The sequence below is a fragment of the Orbicella franksi genome, chromosome 5 (assembly GCF_964199315.1).
Source record: "Orbicella franksi chromosome 5, jaOrbFran1.1, whole genome shotgun sequence".
NCBI lineage: Eukaryota > Metazoa > Cnidaria > Anthozoa > Scleractinia > Merulinidae > Orbicella > Orbicella franksi.
In genome coordinates, this window is record NC_138149.1 from 26,196,376 (window position 1) to 26,219,257 (window position 22,882).

Genomic DNA, 22,882 nt, shown 5'->3' on the forward strand with positions numbered 1-22,882 from the left:
TCTGACAAAATTCCCTTTATTAAATCAAAGGCTAACCCTTCTATATTTCCACTGTCCAAATAAAACTTTGTCAAAAGATTTATAGAGACTCTTTTCTCTTGAAAACAAAGTTTTTGCTTAGCTTTTTGAAAAACTTGGTGGTGTCAAATTCAGAATGCGGTAGGAAATAACACTTCCTACAAACCCCTTAACTTTTTGTCACGAACACATATTCTTTAGCTTTACTCTCTTAAGACTACCCTGAGGCAATTGTGTTAAAATCACCGGCTAGGTCACGTAAACTAAAGCTGACTAGATTTCACCCCGAGTGGGGGGGGGGGTACACCCAGAAAAATCGGGTGGGGGTGTGCGGCCTGCTTCCCAAAACCCTTACCCTTACCCTTATGACCAAAATCTGCGATATTCCCTACCCTATTTATGACCTGACCAAAAATTCGAAACCCTATTTATGACCTAACCCTAGAATCAAAACCCTGAAATATTAATTATCCGGTCTTTCAGAGTGATGTTTAATAAAGTTTTTTCACGCTTCTTTGTAATCCTGCCCAGAGTGTCAAATTGACCTTTTCGGCGATACCGTGGCCATTTTGAATTCCATTGTTTGCCCCCTGAGCATCCCAAAATAGCTATTTGAAACAACGAAAATTCAAAATGGCCACTTTGTCGCCGAAAAGGTCCTTTCTTAACACAGTCGTCTTAACTCACTCAATTTGTCGATCTGGAAATGAAAATAACCAAACTGCAGTTGGAAAAAAGTCGATTACACGCACTAACTACTCGTGTGAGCGCAAGTAGTAGGCTTTATTACCGGCCGTTGTTTCAGAATGGAGCCACGCCCTTCCTCCAAGGTGAGCGGCGGAAATCGAGCCGAGAAGACGCTTGCGTGAAAACTAGCGTCAAAACCAGTGTACGACTCTTCCATCCCATGCTCATATATCGAAAAAAAGAAGAGAAGCTAAATGAGTCTACTTGTCTAAGGAGACCTTGGTTACTTTAATGAAGATAAATATATAGATTTAGCCAGGCCTAAAAGCGGAGCTCCTGGGTCGGGTTGTTCAAAGCCTGATTAAGCTAACCCAGGATATGTGAGAATTTTGATTTGATATTTTTTAACTTGGCGGTGAGTTTTTCTGCTTACATTGTTTGCCTTCTGAGTTTAAATAATCTCAAACCACACAAAACATAAGGAGTGAAAAACATTTTTATACAAGAAAAATTAATATTTCGGTTAACTTTTAAGCCTGGGTTAGCGCTAACCGTCATGGTTAGTGCGCTTGTCCCCGATTCGAGAGGTCCGGGTTCGAGCCCTGGCCGGGGACACTCTGTTGTGTTCTTGGGCGAGACACTTAACTCTGACAGTGCCTCTCTCCACGCAGGAGTATAAATGGGTACCGGCGAAATGTTGGGGAAACCTAACAAATTGCGGGGGAGTGACCTGCGATGGACTAGCATCTCGTCCAGGGGGAGTAGAAATACTCCTAGCTGCTTCATGCTACAGCAACCAGGATAAGCTCCGGCAGCTATGAGACAGTCGGCTACAAGGCGTCACTTTAGCGTTAACGAGCCTCAGTTCCGAACAATCCGGCCCTGACTAAGATAAATTAACCTGGTTTGAGGCCGCGATCCAAAGTTCAAACTTTCTTATACTTCTGAAATTGTGTATAAAAACCTACCTCAAATTGACTCGTTTTGCTTTCAAGATGCATCGGAAATTTGAAGCTGTTCCTCGTGAATAGAAATCGTTCCCGAACCCGTCAGGCACTCAGTAGAGAAAATATATCTTACTAACCTCGTTTTCTCGGTCAGTACTGTAGGTTACGAATCCTCGTTTTCACGACTTATGGCCGGCTTGGGCCATAAATCGATGGGGAAAAGTCTCGCTCCGTAAGTTGCAGTACGGCCCTCGAACTCGGTTAGTAAGAGGCATTTATCGAACTCCAGCATTTTTACCCTCAGGGAGTAAACAAAAATTATATCTTAAAAAAAGCGTGATTTTGTTTTGTACATCAGCACTGGTGGTTCAGTGGTAAAATTCTCGCCTGCCACGCGGGAGACCCGGGTTCGATTCCCGGCCAGTGCAGTAATATGACCTTTTTTTATACACTTCATGACTTGGAAGGGCGATATTCAGTTTTTGTTGTTGTGATAAGTAATGGTAATAGGACTGAGTGGAGTCCAATTCGCTCTGTAATCATACGAGTGATAACAAAATCGGACGACCGCGCAGTGGGAGTCCGATTTGTTTATCACGAGTACCTTTACAGACCGAATTGAACGACACGAAGTCTTATTACCAATTAATCATAAAATATGCAATTTCCAAGAAAAGAAGAACAGCCAATTATGAATGAAAGGGAAAATTTGCATTAAAAGACTGACATCATCGTCATCATCATCACCATCAGTCCTTATTGCCTCCAGTGAGGCATGGGGCCGCAACAATGTCTCTTTTCCACCGAGTCTTGTCTTTCGCAATTGCCTGTGCCTCTCCCCATGAAAAACCCATCTCACTTGGTTCAGTTTCAATTGTCTTTCTCCAGGTGGTTTTGAGTCTTCCCCTTTTTCTTTTGCCTGCAGGTGTCCACCTAAGGGCAACCTTGGGTATTCTCTCTGGCGAAATTCGTAAGACATGTCCCAACCATCTAAGCCGGCGTTTCTTGATTTCAAGATCGATGCTTGTGCACCCAGTCTTCTGATACAGGTCGTTGTTGGAAATTTTGTTGGGCCAGAAGATGTTGTAGATCCTTCGCAGACAGCTATTGTGAAAAGCATTGACTTTGTTTATGTCCCTTTTGACAATTCTCCAGCATTTAGACCCGTACAGTAGCACAGATTTAACGTTACTGTTGTAGATGCGCACTTTAGTCTTAAGGCTTTGCTTTTAGACTTCCAGATGTTTTTGAGTTTACTAAATGCACACCTGGCTTTGTTAAGCCTATAGGCCTTGATGTCCTTCTGAGCACTGTTATCTGTATTGATCACACTCCCGAGATAAGTGAACTCTTGAATATGTTCCAGCGGTTCTCCATCGATGTTGATTGGCCTTGATCACGATGCACCAGAGTTGACACACATAATTTGGATGTCTTTTTGCTGATTATCAGTCCCGTTTTCTTGGCATTTGTATTGAGATCGTCTGACTTCTTCTGAATATGAGTAGGTGTTGAAGAAAGGATGGCAATATCATCAGCAAACTCAAGGTCTTGAAGGTGAGAGAAGATAGTCCACTGTATTCCACGAGAGCGCAGGGAAGTTGCTTGACGCATCACCCAGTCGGTTGTAACAAGGAAGAGAATAGGCGAGAGTATGCAGCCCTGGCACACTCCCGATTTTACTGGAAATGCTTCTGTAATGGTGTTTCCAAGGATGGTACTACATTCGAAGTTGTCGTAGAACATCTTAATAAGGTTGATAATCTTGGGTGGTAATCCATATGCTTGGAGGATCTTCCATAGACTTTCTCGGTGTACGCTATCGAATGCCTTTTGGAAATCGATAAAGTTGATGCAAAGAGACGTATTCCATTCGAGAGACTATTCCAGGATGTTTCGTAAAGCAAATATCTGATCCATACAACCTCTTTCTCTTCTAAACACAGTCTGTTCTTCTCCGAGTGTCGAATCGATAGCCTTGTCAATGCGCTTAAGCAGTATCCTGCAAAATATCTTGCTTGGTACAGAAAGTAGGGTAATTCCCCTCCAATTATCACAGTTACCGAGATCGCCTTTCTTTGGGAGCGTGAATATGAGACCTTTGGTCCCGTCTTTAGGAATAACTTCTTGTTCCCAGATCTTTGAGAAGAGGTCCGTTAACAACCTAGATGTTGCACTTATATCCGCTTTCTACAGTTCAGCTTGAAGTGAATCAATTCCTGGGGCTTTTAAGTTTTTCATGTTTTCAATTGCCGAGCGAACCTCTGCTATGCCTGGAGGCTGGTGTCTATTTAACAATTAGATTATGAGCTCGAGATTTCTACGAGGTGATAGTTAATGAGGCCGTAGGCCGAATCAACTATCGCCTCATAGAAATCGAGAGCGAATAATTTAATTGTTTTAGTAGAATTCTAACTTAAATTATCGCAAATAATGGTTTCCAAATATTTTTCGACGCATTATTGAACTTTACGCTTTACCAAAATCGTACTTATTGAATCGTCCTTGATAAATTTGCAGTTGTTTACGCGCGCGCACCGGTTTTTCAATAATTTCAAGTTTTTAAAGTCAAGAATCCGTTTATCTCCTTCTTTTAGTCACCTCGGGAATTTAATTATCTATTTACATCCAAACTTTCTTCCAAAACTTCGGAAAAACGATAAAAACGTCGCATTTCGTGGACGACCGACCGCTACTGCATTCTAATGGCTGACAGTATACGAGTAGCTTAGCCAATCAGATTGCAGCATTTGCATTAGTATACTAGTAGAATTCTACTAAATCAAGATATGATTCAGAAGGTGGTGGATCTGCTGGTTCCTCTGCATGCTGTGGTTGGTGTTGTTGCCACAAAGCTGTTTAGTGATCTTGTAAACTGTACCAAACTCTCTCTTCTCTGCTGCTTCCTCTGCTTCGCTAGCCAGTTTCTTGATGAAGTTCCCCTTGTCCTTTCTTCCACACCGCTTCACTTCTCTGTCTTTGATGTTGTACTCCTGCTGTGTCCGTTCAATCTGCTTTGACGATTTAGCATTCAACATCTTCTCTTTTGCCTCCCTCCTAGCTTCTATTCTGGCCCAAGTTTCAGCTGATAACCATTTCTTGGTCTTCTTTTTCTTAAAGCCAACAGCTTTCTTTGCAGCTTCAGCATACGCTTCCTTGAATCGATTCCATGAGCACTCCACTGGATCCTGATCTGTTTCATCCTCAAGAGCGGCAAGTGCAGCAAACCTGTTCTTAAGTTCAATGCTGAAGTTTCTTCTGACCTCTTGCGATTTCAGTCGGTTGATGTCATACACTCTCCTGCGTTGTTTATTGAAGTCTACAGCCATAAGCTTTAACTTCATTTTTGCGAATAGCATGTTGTGATCACTGCTTACATCTGCACCCCGATATACTTTTACATCCAGAAGGGATCTCCTCCACTTCTTGTTGATTATTACGTGGTCGATCTGGTTGATTGTACGACCATCGGGGGATTTCCAGGACAGTTTTTGAATGTTCTTGTGGGGGAAGATTTTACCCCCTATTATACAGTTATTGTTCAAACAAAAATCAACCAACCTTTCTCCATTGTCATCAATACTGCCACAGCCATGCTTCCCCATAGCAGCTTCGCAGTTGCTGTTGTCCAAGCCAACTTTAGCATTAATATCTTCCATTATCAAAAGCAAGTCATGTTGAGGGACTCTGGATACTTCATACTGGAGCTGTTCATACCAGTCGTCTTTTACCTCGTCCTCAGCCTCGTTTGTAGGGGCACAACATTGTAGTATAGTGGAATATTTGGAATGGAACCTTGCTCTGATGATTCTGTCGCTGACAGGCTCCCATTCAATAAGGGTCTTTTCTGTGCTTCTGTTGATGATAAGCTCAACACCATTTGCATGTGTAATTTCTTTCCCGGAAAACAAAATTGTGAAGCCATCTCATCTTCATGCGCCAGTCCATCTACATTCACCAACACCAAGGATGTCCAGGTCATATCTTTCCATCTCCTTCGCAACCTGTGCCGTCTTACCAGTTTCAAAAATTGTGCGGACGTTCCGTGTTGGAAGTCGTATCATCGTTTTGGGCCCAAGAAAACTCCTCCTTGAGCTCATAGCTTCCCGTGATGGGTTTTCACTAGGGGTCGTCATACTGCCTAGCTCTGTAGCTTGGCTTGAAATTTCCATAGGACCCTGCGGATTTGAATTCATAGTTGCGGTTTCCGTAACTAGATAGTTTTTACGGGGTGGAGTTGTTGACCCCACGCCCAACCCCTAACCTGGAGGGCCAGTGGTTTCTGTAGAGGTTTTCCTGACAAAGACTGACAAAGGAGGCGTAAATTGAAACCAGGGTTGTGATTGGTTTATTTAAATTACAACTTTGAATGTGATTGGTTGATTTAAAGAACAACTTTGAATGTGATTGGCTTATTGTACTGTCCGATAACAAACTGTCTGATGACAATTTGGCAAGTTAATTAGTAGAAAATAGGAGCTTTTTAAGCCAATCACAATCGAGGAAATTGTAATTTTTATGATTAAGTGGTATAAGCTTTAGTCCTAGGTGTTATGCTAGAACAAGGACACCGCGCGTGTTAGGACTGGGTCCTTATTCTTATCAATAACAGACGAAGTGAACTGTTTTTTTACTGTTACTTATTTTACTGCTTATCAGTTACGAGTTAGAAAAACATGAAGAAGGGAAAATAAGTGATAAGAATCATCATAATGCCATTGTCAGTGAAAATAATCTGCGAGTCCTGTTTATGAAGTCCGCTAAATTTGCATAATAAATGAGAAATTACGTTATATAAAAACTTTCGCATTGGTTTTTGATGTCTTATGAATAACATTATGTGCACGTTATCATTCAAAGTAATTGGACAAGGTTGAGAAAAATATCGTGAGTTGTCAATGGCGAGCAGATCAATTATTTGTCGAAGCCGAATGCTGAGGCAAATAATTGATCTACTAGACAATGACAAGTCACGACATTTTGCGATAACCGAGTTCAATAATTGTTTTACGGCATTCGATCACCAAGATTAAATCACTCTCTGACAGCTCAGGGAAGCAATATGCCACATTTTACACACGAGCGGAATAGTCTTAAAAGTCGATTTTGGCCAGTTCTTAATCGAACTAGACATGCAAAGGAACAACATCACGGGTTTGCATTTTAATTGACTCTTCATTAAATAAAATCAGACTGAGGTTACCGGTGATATTTACATCAAACAAGCGTTGATAATTTGCCAATAAAAGTTCTTGAGCAAGTATTAAAATTAGCCCAACTAACGTCGTTTTTGAGTTGATAATTCTCGTTTTCTCTCAAACGAGACTAGTTGAGCAAATGAAAATCCGTACAAAAGAATTTTAAATTGCAGCTGTTCATGAATAGGCTCTCTATTTCCTTGTAGATGTGCTGTTATTTCAAGCTATCTGTATTGACCTGAGAGTAGTATAGTAAATGGGTGTACGAGCGCATCAGACCAAAAAACACCCTCTAACAGCCCCCGCAAACCAAAAAAATACCCTCGCTGGGTCTCAACTCGAATTTTAGTATTTTCAAGCACTTAAAAAGCACTTTTCATGTCAAGCCCTCTCGTGAGCAAATTTCATGTCTCCCACCCCTCCGGAAATCCAAAAAATCCTTCTGCCAGAAAACACTTCGCGGAGCCGGATCGTGACCAAAAAGTACTCTTGCCAGGCCTCTTGCCAGGCCTCTTGCCAGAAATCAAAAAAATCCTTCTGCCAGACACAGCATAACTTAGGCTGTCCCAGGCCTCCGCAAATCAAAAGATGGCTCACCAAGTGGCAAAACAGGGTTTTTAATGGACACTTAAAGAGAAATTAACATTAATACAATGGGAATAATGAGTATGAAAAATAGAAATTATGAATATAAATGATCCAACTATAATATAGAAGAGATGAATAAATTAAATTTGAATAAATTATCAAAGACTCAATTAATTGAGCAAATTAAAAAAAACTTGCAGCTGAAAACCAACAACTAAAAGTTATGGTTAAAAGCAAACCAAGTCCTAAACCAACTCAACCTCAAAGAGGTATTGTTAAAAGCGTTCCAAAACCCAAATTAACTCAAAACCAAAAACAAAAAAAAACAGAAACAGAAAAGAACGAAGCTTTTTTGGCTAAAGAGTTTGAAAAATTAAAAAAGGCTACTGAGCAACAAATGGATAAATCAGTAGAAGATATTAAAAAGAAAAGTCAAGAGTTGGATGGAGAGAGTCGAAAATTAGAAGATAAGTATAAATCCCTGACTGAATTACCGATCACAGCTATCAATGAAGCTCTAAAAGATGCTGTTAAAACTTATGAGATTGATTTGAAAAATAGAAATGATCCGTTAATTTAATTGCAAACAACCAGGCAAGCAATTGAACACTATTTTAATGAATCTTACTTGAAAAATAATAAAAATTTTAAATTTTATGAGTCTTTGAAAGTGACTTTTGTCAAAGAAGTTTCTCATAATACAAAAAATGATGATGATGTTGAGGTTGAAATTGATATTACTGGTGGGAAGCATTAGGTTAAAAGGAAAACAGCTTATTTCAATAGTCAAGCTCAGATTGTCCTAAATATCATTGATTTAAATAAACGATTGAAAACGGCTCAAGAACAGATTTTCAAAGAAATTGGACAGTGGTTATCCGGGGGCAGCGGCTGGATAATCGATAAAATAATAACCATTATTTGAATATTGTCAAATATAAGCCAATGAAGGGCAAATCATATATCCAACTTCCGAAAGAGCTGAGAAATTCATTAAAGGGTTTGATAAGTATAAACAAATAAGAATAATGAATGTTTAGGATGGTGTCATATCAGACATTTGAATCTACAAAACAAAGATCAAGAAAGAGTTAAAATAATTGGGCAGTTTTGAAGTTAATAAAGTTTTGCTGTCTTGTTTTGATGATAAAAGATATCTTATGCTTATGGTTACCGTTTGATTCAATAAAGTCAGCAGTAACTTCAGCTGAAGTTTTTGGTTCATCAATCAATTCATTCTCCAATTTTGGAAAATCTTTGGTGATGTTCAAATTTCTTTGGTGCAGTCTAATGCTAAGGTGTCTGTATTTACCAGTCATCTTATAATTTTTGTTGTTTAAACAAACAGTACGGTACCATGGTGGATTATATTTCATTATTATTAGTGTAGATAATTTTTCATACATATTAGTTGAACAATAACCTTTTCAATTTCTTCCGAAATGATTCTTTTTTGAAAATAAAGTAGAACCTTTTATTCTGAAATTTACTTGATACAAATGAGTATACTTCGTACTTGTTCATACAACATTGACACATAATTTTATCTATTCTATTAATATGAGTCAATCATGGGAAACAAGTCAATCAAGCCAAAGTATAAGCCAATCGAGCCAATCGAGTCAATCAAGTCAATCAAGTCAATCAAGCCAAAGTCAAACCCAAAGTCTAAGTCAATCAAGCCAATCAAGTCAGAGTTCAACCTGGGATCTCAATCTTCGGGTGAAGAATGGTTACCATCAGATTACGAAGAATCTGATTCAGATTAAAAACACCTAAAGAAAAAACAATATATATTATTGATGATGGAATTGAGTAAAACAAATAAGTTTAATTGTGGAGATGTTATCCACGAAGAAATGATCAAAATGGACTACATCAATTGTCCATTTTGCGATGAAGAATTACAACAGCCAACAATTAAAATAGTGTCATGTTGTGAAAAACAAGACATGATAAATAACAAGGGTACAAATGTATGCCGTAATTGTGGTACAGTAAGTGGTCATGATACAGCCAGTGAGTACGTTGATTTTCATGAAAGCAAGTACAAGATTGTGAAAAAATCGGTTTACCAAAGAAAATATCATTTAGACAATGTGCTAAACGATATCACTAGTAAAAATGAATGACAATTATCCGTACACAATAAAAATAGAATACATGATATTTTCCACAAAATAGACAAGATACTGCCACAAATTAATGGTGATCGTAAACGAATGATTAACATTAATTTTATTCCAAAAAAAAAATTTTCGAAAACTTGGATTTACCGACTGATAATATACCAATAATGAGGTCCACAAAAACTTTGCTAGTGTACGAATATTATTGGAATAAAATAATCAATCTTATTCAGTTGTAAGCATTTTATTGTATTTATCCTCAAACTTGTCGTATAATGGACACATATCTATTATAATTTCATCGACAACTTTGATGTAGTCTAGAAATCGTTCGTCATCGAATTCTAATCCTCTCAGAAATGACCTTATGTCGGTCAATATTTTTTCATATGATGTGTAAGCAAATTTACACATCTCAATCTTTCTCTTATTTTAAGCCTCTGTGTATGCGCTCAAAATAAGACCAGCACGTGATATTGTCCCAAAGTACAATGGGATTTAGTGTTACAGCTCCCACTATTTCTGTCACTAGTCCCTGTTGCTATCAATCCAACAGATCCGATTTTACATGTCAGGTCCATTTTTTCGAAATATTTGTATGTCATTTTGAATAGCCAGTATTTTTTTATGATAGAATTTGTACAATGCTTTCAACTCTGATATCTCAGCTTCGGTTAAATTGTTATCGATATGATTGAAATTGAAAATAGTTTTTGATGCTTTCATATATATGGTTTATACTATATTTAACCCGTGAAGTAAGTACCTATTTTTTTTTTTTTTTTTCATTAATAAACATATTCTTCCATTCTGTATTACCTGGTACTGATTATAAACATTAGTTGTTAATCCCGCTCTTAATAAATAAACATTATTAGATATATATAATCTAGCTCTATTCCCTGTGATTTTGCCGGGTAATGATAAGGTCATATCTTCATGATCATGGCCGCCTATATTCATTTTGAGACTATTACCGTTTTTCACAATCCAAATCATAGTTTGTTTTAGATTCAAATCGCTGTAAGAAACGGTTTGCAATTGGAAAGAATCAGGTAAGCTAGACGTAAGTGGCCCTTTACCACAAGTTACATTTACTGATCCATTTCTTTCGTGTAATGATGATGTAATAAATTTGTCATTTTCTTGGTGGGAAGTAGGATGAAAACCGGATGTGACGTGGAACTCTCCTACTACTGACCTCGGATTCAACTTTAATAATTTTACAACAGCAAAAAAATGTCCAATTTCGTCCAAATTCATCAGCATCTAGTGTGCTAGCATAAGACTCAAATATTTATTTATAATAATATGTATGTGAATTCAATACTTTTACGATTTGTCTTTCAACAGCGTCTACTTTTGTTGTCACTTCAGTAATTTTATTATTCAGAAGATCGATTTTGGTTTGCACTTCTCTTCTAAAACATTTTACGAGACTATCTTCATTTTAATTCAACTGTTTGATATTTACAGCGTCATTATTTTCAACACCATCTTGAATATTTTTTATCTGATAATTATTCGTATTCATGTGTTCATTGAAGTTGGTGGATTCCAAAAAATCAACAGCGGTTTTAAACGTCAGTTTGCCATTTTCCAAATAATGCAGCTCATCGAAAACATCTGAGTTTACATCATTCTGTTTTCCCTCTATTCCATAAATAACCAAATGGCCACGCCCCTGAGATGGACTGTTTGCAATACCCTGGCATTTCAAGTCAACGTAAATTTATTCAGGTGGAGTTACATCATATTTATGCAAGTGAATGATGGATCTACTGTATTTCGAAAACAGCCTGGTTGCTTGTTGGCTGATATTCAATGAAGTAGAAACAACTGACACTGTCACCTGATCCATAGCTGGTGGGAAGAATTCAATCACCAAAGTGAATTAATCCTCAGGAAGTAGATACATGTTGAATCCCAGTCGAGATACATACCAATTTTGTGCTCCTTTTCCCATTCTGAAACTGTAAGCTTTTTTGTTGATATCATGAGGCGAATCAGAAAAGTCTTCGATACCGTCAACAATAATGTTACTCTCACTTGTTGATTGATTAACATCATCCATAAGGTATTGGAAAACATTTTTTTCTTAGTTAAGCCACTGACATGTGACTCATTTATATTTTTTAGTGAAACTATCAGTCAGTGTTCTAATCATAGCCCCGTTGACCTGGTTTATGTACCTGATATTGGTGGCTGACAACATGTTGTGGGAGTCAGTGGATAAGTTGATAATTTTGTTGTTACCCATATCCAAATCAGCAGCCATTTTATTTGAATCGTCAAGTAAAAGCGTTTCATTTTCATTTGCTTTAGTTGTTAACTGTTGATAATTGACTGCATCATTGTTGTTGCTGCCAGGTGATATGTTTATCATTTTATTGTTACTCATATCTAAATCCACATTCATGGAAGTTCCACCGTTAATATTCAATTTTTTATTGTCTACTTGTTCTACTTTATCCGATAATTCAGACAATGCTTGTTTTGTTCCATTGATATTATTTAGAAGAGCCGTATCAGCGTTGTTAACATAAGCCTTGCTGGTTTTATCAGCAATAGCAATATCTAACTTACTGTTTTCTATGTCAACATATTTTTTGGGAACAAGATCATTGTCATCGTGTAACCCATCATAATACGGTTCTGAATTCTTGATCACTGCTCCTTTCAAATCAAAATCATTTCCATCCTTGTCCTTTTTCAGAACTTTGTCGTTCAAATACTCTTTGTTAACAGCACTCTTGAGATCTTTCACTCTTGTGTTGTAATCATCATCAACTTTATGATCATCAGGATTGTCCACATTGAATATTTTTTTTATTTTGTAAATCATAATTACCATCTGAAGTTAGCTGATAACCCATTCCAGGGTCTCCTTTTTCACCCTTCACTATTACTGTTTCAGATGAGGCAACTTCACCTGACCAGCCTAATATTCCGTTTGAATAAGACATATACAACTAAGATATATTAATATTTTATAATTTCTCATTGAAATTTTTAGCGGTAAATTTTCGTGGTTTGTCAATATACAGTAAACTATACGGATCATTAGTAGCCTTTTCATATAGCTTTTTATCAAAATTGTTTTCACGACATAAAAGTGATTTTTCATTTGCTGATGGAAACTCATAGATACAAAAATGAGAGCAATTTAGTCTAATACCCTTTGGAGTTTTATAGTAGCTCTGACGTAGATATATTACTATACAATTCTTGTGTCTTCCTCTTATAAAATAATCGATTAATGGCGCTTGGTTCTTTCCACAAACAAAGTCATCAAATATGACTAGCTTTTGATTACCACCATTCATTTCTGAAACTGGTTTTATTTCATCATTACTAACTTCCAATATATCATAACCAACTTCTTTACTTATTGGCTTTAAAGCCTTCATCAGATATTCATATTTTGATTGTTCGAGATTTTTCGCATATAGACAACATTTATCGAAATACAATAAATTCATTATCATATGAAGCAATGAATTCGTTTTACCTGAGCCTGATGGGCCACAAATTAGCATCCGAAAGCAACGATCAGGCGTAAATTGGTATAATTGTTTATAATCACCAACATCCTCTTTGATATCATAATTTGGTATTTTCATATTATACCGGTATATAATTTTAGTACATGGTGTAGTACATGGTGTTTTATCTAATTACTCATGCGCAGTATGGCGCATGAGTTAAGGATTGGGCTCCGTTTCTCCGTTTTGGTGTCACATTTGTGCATGCAAATTTATGCATGCATACATTTACCACGGTCTTTGGAGCTCCGTCCGCCATATTGGATTCTTCAAGGAGGTGCCATTTTTTCGCAAACGTTGTGCTTTTTCCCCGATTTGATACGGTGTGAAAGTACCTATCAGTACTTAAGTTCGTTGTTAAGATTCTGAACTGGTATATGAGCATGCATGAACAGCAAGAAAGTGTTTCTGGAGAGGTAAGTCATTGTTTATGTCGATCGCCATCTGACAATATGACAAGTCTCGAATTTATTAGGGTTTTGGAGATTCAAGGACATATTACGAAGAATCATTTACTAAGAACGTGCTCTGTATACATAATCTTTTGGTCAAAAGATACTTCCTGTTCGTGTAAATGGACGTGTTCAGCAAAACGGGCAGGTAATAGGCCACGTTCGATATATATCAATATTCTAGCATGTCTCAGAGGATTTCAGGACAAAATTTTCAAGTTTCTTTTGTCCCTCAAATCCCAAAAGATACTCGGTTACAAAGAAATTATTTTAAAAGAAAAACTTGACGTTTCAGCGCTATCTTGTCGCCATTATCAAATGCAGAAAGTCGTTCAGTTTAGTTATAGTTGTATACTAGTTTAGGTGTTGAGAAGGAATCCACCAAAAGTTCGAGTAACAAGTGGGCTAAAACTTTTTACCGAGATTATTGGAAACCTCTATCAGACTCTTTTAAATATCTTCTCAAAAGAAATCATTCCTAACAACACCAAATGTACAAAATAAATTGTGAAGTAATATATGAAACACTTGAAAGTACTGGTGAAATGAAACTGATGATGAAATTTTACCTGTGTTTTACCTGACAATTCCTCTGAACTTTGAAATTTGCTTGCTCGAGTTCCCATGACGAAGTGTTTTTGGTGTTATTTCAGACAACTGTTTATATCTTTGGCTTTTAGAAAATGAAAAAGGACTGTATTATACTTAAAGTTATTCTGGTATAAGGTTTGTGTCGATTAAAAGACTGAAATTGCTCGAGTCAAGAAGAATGTGACGAACAATGTCAGGTAATAAAACACTTGTGTGTTGAATTTCTTTTTTCCTTTTTCTTTTTCTGCCCCTTGGTTAGTCTAGTACACCTTGTATTTTGTATCAATTATTGAAACGTTACATTTTTAGCCACATGTGTAAGGATATATATATATAACAAGATTTTAATTCTCGGAAATATGGCATTGCATGATATAACGTACAAAAAACACCAGGTGCCTACTGAGGAGTACTGTTATTTTATCAAGTTTAAAGTATACTTTAAAATCAAATTACAAATATAATAAAAATGAGGCAAAGTTGACATTTGTTACAATGGCCCAACACTGTAATATATTCCTAACAACCAACATAAACAAGTCTAACACTTGAACAAAAAATGCCTAAAGAAATTTGGTTCAGAATTGCTATGAAAAAAAATATTTCATCCAATTCGCAATTCTGATCGTTTGTTAATTCTCTCTCTATAATTTTTCGACTCAGCTTGCTTTGTTATTCGCCTGACGATATATCCTTGTAATAAAGATGGCACATTGCGTTACAGCATTTATCTTCTCTCCTGTATCTTAATTATCTATATTTTAGATCTATGATGCACTTTTTTCAAATAAGCATTTCTCCCGTATTATTTCTAGTTGTCAGATGGCAAACGCTTTCAAATTGCTCGTCTGACTATGTACGCATTGCGTATCTGCTTTATATGCCTTGTATTCTCTTGCGCATGAGTATAGGCTACTTGGAGCCTCTTGTTCAATATCATAATGAGTTTACGGAAGTGGAAAGAACTTGCAAAAAAGAAATCTGAATTGGGTAATAAAATCGATTATGTTCATAATACAATATTACAAAGTGATATTGATAAACAGACAAGTCATGAATCTTTCAAAAAGATGTTCAAACCAATAACAACTAAATTGGATGATGTTGTGGCTAGTAATTTGAAAATATCACCAATGAGACGAAGGACAAAGAAGAAGGAAGGTGTACTAGATTATGGTATTAATATTGATGATGTGGTTGAAGATATGAATCTGGGTGATTTATTTGATCAACCTGTTTTACCAGAAAACACCAAACAAATAGTACCAAAACTGCCAACCTACGAAGAATCGTTGAAGAATGTTTTGGATTGTTCTTAGGCTTCTTGTTCTTAGGCTTTCAAAAGATGCTCTAACTGGAAATGACACTTTGTATGTTCCACAAAATGTAGCCAAAAGATTACACAAGAATAAACAACTGAATAAAGGAATGGACATCAAACTGGCCAAGACTAATATAAGAAAACGAGTTGGAGGTAGTCTGTTGACAAGCATCCTTAGTCTTGGTCGCACTTTTGCACCCACAATAGCAAAAACACTTGGATTATCTGCATTGGCTGGATTAGCTTCAGAAAGAGCTTCCCAAGTTGTTAAAAAAATATCGGAAAGAGGTCAAACAGGTGGTGCTTTTATGATTCCAAATAATAGTACTAGTGATCTTGTAAATACTTACCATCATCTTTTAACCAGAAACAAGTTGGAGATTTAGCAAGGGAATTAGCAAGAGGTGATCCGAATGTTCTTCTGAAACTTTCCAATAAACAAATGGGTTCTGGATTAGGATCAATGCTTGCATCAATTGGAATTCCAATAGATGTTGATTTAGTTTGTGAACTTATCAATGGAAGAGGTGCCCCGCAAATGGAAGCCCCACCATTACCAAAATCAAAAGTTGGTTCAGCTCCTCAGATTGGTATGTATCAACCACCGCCACCATTCATTGGCTCTTGGGATAAAACAATGGGTTATGGGACAAAAAGAAAGGTCCAAATCGGGAAAGGGACTACTGTTAGGAAAAAACAGTCCATTCAACTCAATTCAATACTCGGACAAATATTCTAAAATTTAACAAAAATATTCCAATGAATAACCATGATTTGATAGAATGGTGCAAGTATCTCAGAATACCGATCAATGAGGTTTTGTCAAAAGATCAATCAGTACCTCATAATCATAAGCAAGCATTATTTATTTACAATCTTGAGCCTTCATATATGAGTGGATCTCATTAAATTACAACATATGTCAAGGATAATAAAATAAATTACTTTGATAGTTTTGGAATGCCACCGTTTCAAGAACTTGTTGATCATGCTAAGAGGAAAAACCTAACTTTATTGCGTCAAAATAATCAAATCCATGACAACAACTTGTGGTTATTTTTGTTTGTACTTTTTGAACGAGATGAATAAAGGGAAATCATATTTGGATCTGTTGAATGCATTCGATATTCATGATACAATGAAGAATGAAAAGTTTATCGAGAGATATTTCGAAAATATCTAACTATGAATATATGAAGTCTTCTTGTAAACGAGAAGATAAATGGACAGCAAATTTATCAGAGAATAAATATAATTGCAAACAAATAAATCTGGAGAGCAAAAGTATAACGTAATTTGCAAATGTGGTCTCCTCAAAACTGTTTATGAGAGAAATGGCTGCATTTTATTGACGTCGTTTAATCCTGATTATGATTTCGATAATAACTAAAAAATATCCAATCTATATCTATATATGAAATCTTATTGTGTAAAACAGAAAAGGCAAACAGAATGTGTAAATGTGCTGAGTGTGGTATTACTAAAACCAAGTTTATGGAAAGTCAAAAAGGTGGTGAAGTTCCTTCATGTACTGGTCAATGGAAGAAGCCAATTGATTGGATAGAAAAAGGTACATTAGCTGTTGTTAAAGAACCAGGAGCGAAAGAATCATTTGACGATTTTTGGAGTGGAAAAACATTTAGCAAAGCTTGGAATAATATAACAGGTAATCATCCAGATCCGAATAAAGGTGTTTCATATAATGCACCAAGTTGTGGAGATAATTATGTAGCACCAAAGAAACCAAAGGGTTGCAAGGTAATAACAACTGCTTATGATCAGAAAAAAGGGCCTGTGTCATATAATTAATATTGTTGAAAATAAATATTATGTACTATATATTATATGAAACCTTATTGCGTGAAACAGAAAAAACAAACAGAATGTGTTCCCGGAAGTCAAAAATATGTTACAGCCAAGAGTGGACGATTGATGATGAAATGTCAATGTGCTGAATGTGGAATAACTAAAACCAGGTTTATTAAACAAAAGAATTTAAACTAAATCGGCCCTCACGAGGTGGGGGCAATATATTTCAACCAATGGATTTAGGCTATGAATTACCGAAGCTAACTGAACAAGGTGAAAAGAGAACAAGAGGAAAAGGATTTACGAAAAAAGAAGCTGACGCGGAATGGACGAAGGTAATGAAGAGAATAGATGACTAAAAAACAAAAATGACCAAAAAAGAGGCTGATGAAAAATGGACCAAGGATTTTAAGAAAGGCAAAAAGCTGGAAGACGTGTCAGAGATTTAAGTCCACGGGTTCAAGTAAATTTCCTCGAGAATTATGCAACTTGGTTGGCCAGATCAATACCAAAATCAAAGAAATACCCGAAAGAGATCACAAAAAATGATGAAACATGGAGAGATTTTTAGATTAGTCATGTGTTAAGAGGCATTGAAGATCGTGATTATGTTATTGATAGAAATTCTGAATGGACTAAACGATGATGCAAACCTAAGAGTGGATCAGGTATATTGACTTCTGTTGGAGATACAGCTGCTGAATTACTTATCAGCAAAGGAATTCCTTATTTAACCAAGAGAGGTACAGAAGCTGGAAGATATTATGCTTCTGAATTCATGAGAAATCCAAAATTTCAAAAGAAAGCAATTGATTGGGGAATAAAGAAAGTTACACTAGTTATTCAAAAAGTTGGATCTGAAGCATTGGATCAATTATCAACCAAAGTGAGACCAAATTATAAGTATAAAACTGACAGAATGGATCTTGACGCTGATATGTACAAGGGTGGTGCTATTGATATCCACAAAGCAACTGGCAAACTACCTCGACCCAAAGCTGGATTTACTCCTGGTAAGTACAAATATATGGGACCATATAATCCACTTGAAAAACAATTAGAATACAACCCAAACACTGGTGAGGTCACCAAATGGTATGTACAACCGTATAATAGGGTGGATGAAATTGCTGCGTATCATGATATTTGTTATGATATGGGCAAGAATAAAGGAGATTGTGACAGAAAAATAGTTGCATCACTGGATGAAATTCCATTTGGTGAAATGGCAAAGTGGGGATCAACAGCACGATCCTTGATTGATAAAAAACAAAAACCAGGTCTTGGTGTTCCAAAAAACGGAAAACGCCGTCGAGAAACTGGCAAAAAAATTAACTGATGAATTACATAAACCAATAAAGCGTAACTTTACGCGACTGCGTGTAATAGTCAATCATATTGATGAAATATGGTGTTCTGATTTAGTTGAAATGCAACAGTTCAGCAAATGGAGTAAAGGCTATATATATCTTCTCATGGTTTTGGACGTGTTTAGTAAATATGGTTCGATTGTTCCACTGAAGGATAAAAAAGGTGAAACTGTAACTGAAGCATTCAAATCCATTTTCAAAGAGGGCAGAAAACCTGAGTACTTATGGACTGATAAGGGTAAAGAGTATTATAACAAGCATTTAAAAGACTTATTAGATAAGACTAATATAACACTGTACTTCACCGAGAATGAGGAAAAATCATCTGTTTGTGAAAGATGGAACAAAACAATAAAAACCAAAATGTGGAAGCAGTTTACTGTTCAGGGTAATACACAGTATTTGGATATACTACCCAAAATATTAGAACAGTACAATAACACCAAACACAATTCAATTAAAATAACACCTGTTGAGGCTAGTAAAAAGAAAAATGAAGGAATTGTATATTTTAATCTCAATGGTGATACAGAACCATTATCGAAACCTAAGTTCAAAGTAGGGAGGCGGGGTGGCCTCATGGTTAGTGCGCTCGTCTCCGGATCGAGCGGTCCGGGTTCGAGCCCTGGCCGGGGACATTGTGTTGTGTTCTTGGGCAAGACACTTTACTCTCACAGCGCCTCTCTCCACCCAGGTGTATAACTGGGTACCGGCGAACTTAATGCTGGGGGTAACCCTGCGATGGACTAGCATCCCATCCAGGGGGGAGTAGAAATACTCCTAGTCGCTTCATGCTACAGAAACCGGGATACGCTCCGGCCTGATAGGCCACTTGGCTCGTATGCAGACTTTACCTTTTTACCTTTTTAAGTTCAAAGTAGGTGATAAGGTTAGAATAAGTAAATACAAAAGAAAGGTGTTTGACAAAGGATATACCCCAAATTGGACCGAAGAAGTATTTACAATTGATAAGATCCAATACACGAATCCAATCACATATAGGTTAAAAGATCTCAATGATGAAGAGATAAAAGGCAGTTTTTATGACCCTGAGCTGTTAAAAGCCAAACAGGATATATTCAGAATTGAAAAAATCATCAGGAGAAATTATAAGAAAAAGCAAGCGTTAGTAAAGTGGAAGGGATACAGTGATGATTTCAACAGTTGGATACCAATGAAGGATGTGGTGAAAATAATATAACCTCTGTATGGACATGGTATATCAGATTACTGTTTTTGTCGCATCTGTTTTTGCTATTTATTTAGCCAAAAATATTATTATTTCTGGCTATAACATTTTTTCTAAAATAGCTGGTTAATTAATATATTCAAATAAATACTTTGACCCGTCTAATTTTGAAAATGCATATTTACGGCCATATTCTTTATCGCATATCATTTTAATTAATCCATTATTAATTTTCAATTGTTTTTCAGCATTGTATAAATTTTTGAAGATCATAATCGTCCTATCGAACAGTTTACTGATTTGACTTTTTTTATATTCAAATGATTATTTTTTTAAAAAGAATAATCTCGATTTTTTGCTGCTTTCTTATCATCTCACTTTGTGATAATAATTGTAAATTACACAGTCTATTATCAGTTTTCACATCATTAATATGATCAATGACTTTATCACTCGGAATTAAACCGTTGAAACATTCCCATATGAATCTGTGAGCCCGCATTGTTTTATGTTTGAATCCCAGCCCGCTGACAGAACAATAATTATAACCACAAGGATTTAAACACCCAACTATTTTCATTTTTCTGATATTAATAACCTTCCCAAGATTTGACGCGGCATATTTATTGTACAAAAGATGAACCTTATATATTTCAACATCATTTTTCATACTCATTCCCATTGTATAAATAACGTTTTCTGTTTATATGTTATTCACAAGCGCTGTTTTGCCACTTGGTGAGCCATTTTTGATTTGCGGAGGTCTGGGACAGCCTAATTTATGCTGTGTCTGGCAGAAGGATTTTTTTTTATTTCTGGAGGCCTGGCAAGAGTATTTTTGGTCACGAGCCGGCTCCGCGAAATGTTTTCTGGCAGAAGGATTTTTTGGATTTCTGGAGGGGCGGGAGACATGAAATTTGCTCACGAGAGGGCTTGACATGAAAAGTGCTTTTTAAGTGCTTGAAAATACTAAAATTCGAGTTGAGGCCCGGCGAGGGTATTTTTTTTGGTTTGCGGGGGCTGTTAGAGGGTGTTTTTTTTGGTCTGATGCGCTCGTACCCCAATTTACTATACTACTCCTGAGCTTTCATGCATTTGCAATACTGAGCAAACATGATGCAAACGGGGCTTTTCGACGCTAATGAACGAGATCTTGTTTGTTAATTCGCTCTTCCGTTCTGGCTCGTTTTTAGCTCCTAAGCAATGATTTTATAACCTGTTTATTTTGTCCTTTTACTACCTGACATTTTTAACGAAAAGTCTATAAAGCGGCCAAAAGAATAGAAAACTCTACTTCCGCCCATCTCTCAAAAACGTCTGTGTTAATTAGCACAGAGTGACGTTTCGTCGACAATGTGACTGGCCTGAGGACACGAATTGATAATGCCCTAAATTGATAGTTAAATGGTATTTAAATTTGTCATCCACAAACGATTTCAGGTGTCTTGTGTAAATAAGACTAATATTTGGGAATGAACTGGGCTTTCTTTCTCGTTCACCCTATTTGAGGCGAAGTGTCTATTAAACTGCTCGGAAAACTTCACCGGTATGAATTCTACTGTAAACCAGAGTTGCGAACTGTTCGCTGAAAATTCACCATCCGTAAAATACCTAAAAACGCTTGCTTATGCTATAATCATGTTATTTTCGCTGCTTGGAAACATAGCTGTAATCATCATCGTTTCGAAAAACAAACGAATGCGGACAACGACAAATTACTTGATTGTCAACATGGCTGCATCTGACCTTTTAATTTCTACGTTTGCCGTGCCCAGAGAACTCACCGAACTTTACACAGGTTTCCGCAGATGGCTCGTAGACGGACTAGCAGGTTTGATTCTGTGTAAGCTTGTCTACGTCTTTCAAGACATTTCTACCGCGGTGTCCATCCAAAGCCTTGTTGTTATGGCCATTGACAGATATCACGGAGTGGTTTTCCCATTCCGCCCTCCCATTTCAACGTCCAAAGTTTGTAAGGTTGTGATTCCAGTTATTTGGACTGTGGCGGTTGGTGTGCACGGCGTTTATTTTTACACCGTACGACTGATGGTACAAGATAACAAGACTTATTGCACTTTCAGCTGGGGGCCAAAGTTTGAAGAACGACAGAAACAGGAGCATTACTTTATTTTCATTTCAGTGTTTTTAATTTTGTTACCTTTGTGTGTCATTTTTTGTTTATATGCTCTTATCGTCTTAGAGCTGAGAAAACGTCAGCGTGCTGGAAGCAGTGCATCAGTATTGAGTAACCAAAGACGGAGAGAAGATGGGGCAGTGATGAAAAAGATCCTATGCATAGTTTTTCTTTTCATTTCATGCATAACCCCGATCACCATTGCAGCACTTCTTTTTTATTTTGTATGGGACTGGAATATTCCCTGTGGAATGGACAAATTATTTCAGGCAGCGAAGTTCATTTTCTACTTAAACACCGCTTTAAATCCATGCCTCTATTTTGCTTTAAACAATAATTATCGCAAGGGATTGAAAGATTTCTTTCGACGAAAGCTGTCGTATGAAGGAAACAGGAATGAATTGCCGATGAACGTGCTTCGGGAAAACTAATGAACATCAGTAAAAACCCCCTCGATAACTGATAGAATAAAAGGCAGTCTGGTAGATAATTTGCTCCATATTGAAGGGATTAATAAATGATAACTTAGCTTGATATTTGAAATGGGTTGTTGTCAAGCTTTATGTTTCGGTAATCATTTTAACCCAATTTCCTAAGGAAATTCTAAGGAAACTGAGAATTGCTAACAAATATGTTTTTATGACGGTTTTATTTTGAAATCCTAGACCTAATTGGTAATGTGCTAAAAATCGCCTTAGGGTATTATGAATTGATACCGGCCAGTTTTGACAGGAAAACTGAAGCAATAACGGTGTTTTGACGAGAACAGGGTCCCTATAAATCTTTCGACAAAGCTTGAAAAAAATTATAGCGGAGTTAGCGTGTGATTTAAAGGCAATTTTGACGGAACCTTTTAGATTTTCTACGTTTTATGTAATTAGATCTGTGCTAATACTTACATTAA

At 36.7% G+C, this 22,882-nt stretch overlaps 3 protein-coding genes and 1 non-coding gene across 4 annotated transcripts; 2 read left to right on the forward strand and 2 right to left on the reverse strand.

Moving 5' to 3' along the window:
* Positions 1 to 2,009: 2,009 nt before the first annotated feature.
* On the forward strand, positions 2,010 to 2,080 carry Trnag-gcc (transfer RNA glycine (anticodon GCC)). The gene has a single exon. It is a non-coding gene; the product is annotated as a tRNA-Gly (tRNA).
* A 321-nt stretch (positions 2,081 to 2,401) lies between these two features.
* Positions 2,402 to 3,398, reverse strand: LOC145487903 (uncharacterized). The gene is made up of 2 exons (XM_081466676.1): positions 2,983 to 3,398; positions 2,402 to 2,756 (listed from the first exon to the last, which is right to left on the reverse strand). Exons 1-2 carry the CDS (start codon positions 3,396 to 3,398, stop codon positions 2,402 to 2,404), a joined length of 771 nt encoding a protein of 256 aa, XP_081322802.1.
* Positions 3,399 to 4,340: 942 nt separating this feature from the next.
* Positions 4,341 to 5,848, reverse strand: LOC145487904 (uncharacterized). The gene is made up of 2 exons (XM_081466677.1): positions 5,671 to 5,848; positions 4,341 to 5,577 (listed from the first exon to the last, which is right to left on the reverse strand). The coding sequence occupies exons 1-2, from the start codon at positions 5,846 to 5,848 to the stop codon at positions 4,430 to 4,432; spliced, it is 1,326 nt and encodes a 441-aa protein (XP_081322803.1). The 3' UTR covers positions 4,341 to 4,429.
* A 15,400-nt stretch (positions 5,849 to 21,248) lies between these two features.
* LOC145487905 (neuropeptide Y receptor type 1-like) lies at positions 21,249 to 22,446 on the forward strand. The gene is made up of 2 exons (XM_081466678.1): positions 21,249 to 21,293; positions 21,354 to 22,446. The coding sequence occupies exons 1-2, from the start codon at positions 21,249 to 21,251 to the stop codon at positions 22,407 to 22,409; spliced, it is 1,101 nt and encodes a 366-aa protein (XP_081322804.1). The 3' UTR covers positions 22,410 to 22,446.
* Positions 22,447 to 22,882: the final 436 nt, after the last annotated feature.